Source organism: Medicago sativa, chromosome 4, assembly GCF_051527215.1.
Source record: "Medicago sativa cultivar Bolivia chromosome 4, Bolivia_mono, whole genome shotgun sequence".
Taxonomy (NCBI): domain Eukaryota; kingdom Viridiplantae; phylum Streptophyta; class Magnoliopsida; order Fabales; family Fabaceae; genus Medicago; species Medicago sativa.
Genome location: NC_140752.1, coordinates 39,567,015 through 39,572,089, shown reverse-complemented (window position 1 = coordinate 39,572,089; position 5,075 = coordinate 39,567,015). Strand labels below are relative to the sequence as shown.

The following is a 5,075-nucleotide window of genomic DNA, read 5'->3' as shown; positions in this document are numbered from 1 at the left end:
CAATTAAGGATTCAAATCACACAATTCACTCAAAAGGATGGTGAATCTCTTTACGATGCGTGGGAGAGCTTCAAAGAAATGCTTAGACTTTGTCCCCATCATGGTTTAAAGAATTGGCTTATTATTCACATTTTTTATAATGGTCTTTTATATACCACAAAAATTTATGTTGATGCAGCTGCATGTGGAGCTTTAATGAACAAGAATTACACAGAAGCATACGCCTTGATTGAAGACATGGATCAAAATCATTACAAGTGGACCGACGAGAGAGCCATCACTAATTCTTCACCCTCCAAAAAGGAGGCAACCCACGCATTTAATTGCTTTTGTTTTGTTTGTTTTTCTTTGTTTTAAGTTGTTTTGTGGGTAATTGTCCAAGTACGATTCGAGAAAATGAAAATTTTTGAAGCCCCCTGGACCAGAAGGTTGGCACGGCCCGTGCTAAGGCTGGCACGGTCGTACCTGATTTTTACAACACAAAAGCCCAACCAAAGTCAGAATGTTGGCACGGCCCGTGCCAAGTGTGGCACGGCCGTGCCCGACTTCTTGTTGCCTATAACCACAATTTTTCTCTTCTTCTTCATTCATTCTCAAACACAAACCTCTCTCTACCTTCAAACTTCTCTCTAAAACCTCCATAACCATCACACCTCAAACCTTCATATCTCCATCAAAACTCCACCAAATTAATCCAATTCTTCCACAAATCAATCCCAAACTCCATTAAAAACACAAACCACCAATCAAAAACAACTTTCATCCACCCAAACCCATAATTCACCAAAACCCTATTCACTCATAACTTAACCCAAAAACCACAAATTCTTAACCAAACTCCACAAATAAACTCATAAACCTTACTCAAACATAAACCCTAACCCTAAACCAATCCTTTCCACCATAAATCCTCCAAAACCCTAACCTTCAACCAATCCACACAAAAGTCAACCTAAGGTCAATGGCTTCAAGAAGAAGTGGCAAGGAACCAGCAAGATCTTCCAGAGGACCCCCTCCAAAGAGGCAAGCACAAGTCAAGAATCATGGAATCCAGTTCAAAGACAACAAGCAAAGGGACAAGTATAAAATTCTAATCTCTAAACCCTTGCACCCTTCTCGATATCCTGATTCTCATACTTTGGATGTGCTAGAGCTTTTAGATGATGTTTCTAGGTTGATAGGAAAGCTAGGTTGGACTGATATGTTGAAACCTATGCGGGGTTATGAGAATTTCACTTATGAATTTTTAAGCTCAATTGTTTTTACTAAAGATAAGTTGAATTTTGATAACCCCAACCATAGAGTTTCTTTCCGGCTAATGAATATTGATTATGATATGTCTCTACAGCACTTTTGTGATGCCTTAGGCTTTGCAAATGAGGGGTATATCCATGATTCTTGGGATCCTAGCCTAAAGCCGGTTGACTATCAACCCGCCGACTTTTGGAAACGTATCACCGGTCTTAACAAATTTGTCACTAGAGCCAATAAAGCTAGCAACATTCACAACCCCGTACTTAGGTACCTTCAGAGGGTAATGGCTTGCACTACTTGGGGTAGAACCGAGCTAGGTAATACTAGAAGCGATGAACTCTTCATGTTATTGGCAATGCTTTATGACCACCCCGTAAACACTTGTTTCTACATGCTTGAGTACCTTGACTTCGTCGGTACTAGAAAAGTCGGTATAGGAGAGATAGTGGTAGCAGGCATCATCACTTACATAGCTAGGAGTTTTGGAGTGGGTGAGGATGAGGGAATAAAACCAATTGAGGGAAACAATAGGCTCAACATAGATACCCTTATTGCTATGAATTTCATTAAACACCATCCACCCCTCCATTACCAACTCAAGCTAAATGTGTCTATCTTGTTTTTACTTCCTAACCCATCTCGGACTACCACCGAGGTGGAAGAAAATTTGTTGTATGGTGATAATGTGCAGGTTCTTGAGGAGAAAGATCATGATGAGGGAGAAGGTGCTAACTTGCACCATGATGAAGGAGAAGGTGCTAACTTGCACCATGAGGAAGAGTACCATGACCATGAAGCCGGTGAGCTAAATGAAAATCAAAGATGGGCATGGATATACGATGAGGTTGCGAGGATGAGCACCGAGCAACAAAGGCAAGGTGTTGAAATCTCCGGACTTAAAAATGAAGTTCAAAGGGGCAACCGCATCAATGATGAAAACAATGAAATGCTCTGCCGGATGATGCAACATCTTCATCTCTAAGGTCCTCCTTATGGACCTCAATGAATAATTGTGAGCTTTCCTCTTCCTCTCTTCCCTTCTCTCTTCTCTCCTTCTCCTACTCCTTCTTTCTACTACTCATTCTTCTTCTTTCTCTTTTAATTTTCTTTTCTTTTGAATCATTGAGGACAATGATTCCCCTGTGTGTGTGTGTGTGTGTGTGTGTGGGGGGGGGGGGGGGGGGGCTTATAAAGTGTCTAGAGTCGTAGTGTTCCAAACTCCCTTGAACTTTATTCTTTTGTTTTGTTTTTATAGCGAAAGGCATGATTAAGTAGCTTGTTTTTAATGGAAATTATGGCATAAATTTTTTTGTTGTCTCTTCTTAAAAGGTTGTTTCTTGTACATGAAAGTGATTTCTTGTGTTTCTTGTGTTCTTGCTATACCCACATCTTGTTTTATTGTGAAAAATTCTCTAGTGAGAAAAGCACTCAGTTGCAATCCTTGAGCAAATGTATGAATAGGTATTTTAAGGAGCACGTTCTATCTTTAGTGTTAACTTAGACCCTTAAATGTCTTCAGAGTAAAATTAGTATAAGTTTGTGTGGGGAATAATTAATGTGCTTTATTGTTATATTTATAATTGTTAAACTAAAATGGGGCGGGAGCATGGCACCAACATGTGGAGGAAAGGACACTCCCTCTCTGACTTCCTAAATGTGGTGGTGACTCCCTAATTGAACTTAAATTCTAAATCCCTCAAATGAGAAAATAAATTCATCAAAGCTAGGGGGAAAGGACAACTCATCCAAAAAGACTTCCTACGCGGAGATGAATAAAATTTTTGCAGCACTACTTAGGGTGATTTTGAATCTAGGGGGAAAGGACAACTCATCCAAAAAGACTTCCTATGAGGATAGTAGCCCCTAAGCAATCTGCAGCCCCTTGTGCTTAAATTGTTAATTTAATCTAATGTTTAACTAAATTCCCATCTCTCTTATATGAAATGAAGAAAGGATTTTTCTCGGTTACTTTAGCATTAAGGATAGAACATGTTCCTCATAATATCTGTCTTATACAGGAGCAAGAAACGGGTTGGACTGCAGACACACACTCACTTGAGACTTGTTGTTGGGTTGAATAGGTTCATAGGGAATGCTTGAGATTGTGATTAGTGTACTTTGAAATTAAGCCTTAAGAGAGACTTGAGTTTTTCAATTGTATTGCCATGTTAAACCTTTTTGTTGCTGCTATGTCTATTGCCTTTTGCTTGAGGACAAGCAAAGATTCAAGTGTGGGGGAGTTTGATGAGTCAATATTTAGTCTATTTTTATGCATTATTTAGTTTAGTTTTATTTAAGATTTGATTTTATTTTATTGCAATTTTATTTACTTTTTGAATCTTTTTACTACAATTGCATATTTATATTTCAGGAACGAATATATGATGGAAGGTGTCTTGGAGCAAAAGAAAGGAGTCTGAAGCAAATTCGGAACAAAAATATGAAGATACGGAGACAAAATATGTCTCCCACAAGTCAGAAGCTTGGCACTGCCCGTGCCAACATGTGGCACGGCCGTGCCACCCCCCAGATGCCCTTTTGCTACTTTTCTTCAAGCCCAAGTTACTCTGTTTTAGTTTTACCGAATAGCCCTTGTAGTTGCTTAGATTTTAAGTCAATTGTAAAGCTATAAATAGAGTAGCTCTCCATCCCCGTGCCAACATGTGGCACGGCCGTGCCACCCCCCAGATGCCCTTTTGCTACTTTTCTTCAAGCCCAAGTTACTCTGTTTTAGTTTTACCGAATAGCCCTTGTAGTTGCTTAGATTTTAAGTCAATTGTAAAGCTATAAATAGAGTAGCTCTCCATCATAAACATTCATCTTTATTCTTGGAATCAAATAGTGACAATTGTTTTCATAATAAAGTTCATCCTTTATTTTATTTACTTTCTTGTTATTTTATTGCTTTCTCTCTTCTTCCCCCATGCCTACGATGAACATGAGTGAGTAGACTTCTCTTGTCTTGGGATTGTTGGATAAGTCTAATGACGTAATCCGGATCAAACCAAGCCTTAAACCTTAATCTTATGTAACCTTAATTTCTAATCTAGATTCACCGTTTTAACATGAATTAACCATTATCAAACTGTAGAAACAAAAGTGGAGGGTTTGATAATTGTTAATTCATTATTCCAAAATCAATTCATAAAACGAAAGTGGAGTTTTGATATTCGAACAAGTGAATCTAGACAAGGATTGCGAAACATGAAAATAGTCTAGCAAACCTTGAGACATATAAAGTTTCAAGCTTCAAGGATTCCAAAGGCAATCACCCATGAAAATAGGTGTGGTTGTTGGAGGAACACACTCACTGAGACCGAAAGGAGATGTGATAGGCTAAAGAGAAACTTGTTTTTAGAAATTAAGATCAACATAAGGTTATAAGTTTAAGGCTTGTTTGTGAAAGATTCGTTATTACGATGAACCAATGATCCCAAGGCTTCTTTTTATTATTGTTATTTACTTCAACCAACTGAACCTCCTATTTTATAAACTTTCTCCTCCTCTAATCATTCTCCTAAAGTTAATTGAATTGAACAACTCCCTAGCGGAACGATACTCTCTTTTACTACTACTTTGATAGACCGTGCACTTGCGGTTTGGCCTATCACTCGACAATACAACTCTTCATCTTATATCATTCAACAATTATATCTAACAACTTAAACCTCATTAACTAGTATCATTAATCTTCCTACATTAGTCATAAACATCATCATGTATCATCTTAATAATAACCATAATCATCTTCACATATCATCTATTAATATTCATAACATCGTCACATATCATCATTAATAAGCATAACATCATCACATATC

At 37.9% G+C, this 5,075-nt stretch overlaps 1 protein-coding gene and 1 non-coding gene across 2 annotated transcripts; one reads left to right on the top strand and one right to left on the bottom strand.

The window, feature by feature from the left end:
* On the bottom strand, positions 1–107 carry LOC146929330 (small nucleolar RNA R71). The gene has a single exon (XR_015009154.1). It is a non-coding gene; the product is annotated as a small nucleolar RNA R71 (small nucleolar RNA).
* An 854-nt stretch (positions 108–961) lies between these two features.
* Positions 962–1,953, top strand: LOC146929329 (uncharacterized). Its single transcript, XM_085707289.1, has 2 exons — positions 962–1,745; positions 1,946–1,953. The coding sequence occupies exons 1-2, from the start codon at positions 962–964 to the stop codon at positions 1,951–1,953; spliced, it is 792 nt and encodes a 263-aa protein (XP_085563415.1).
* The last annotated feature ends 3,122 nt before the right edge of the window (positions 1,954–5,075 follow it).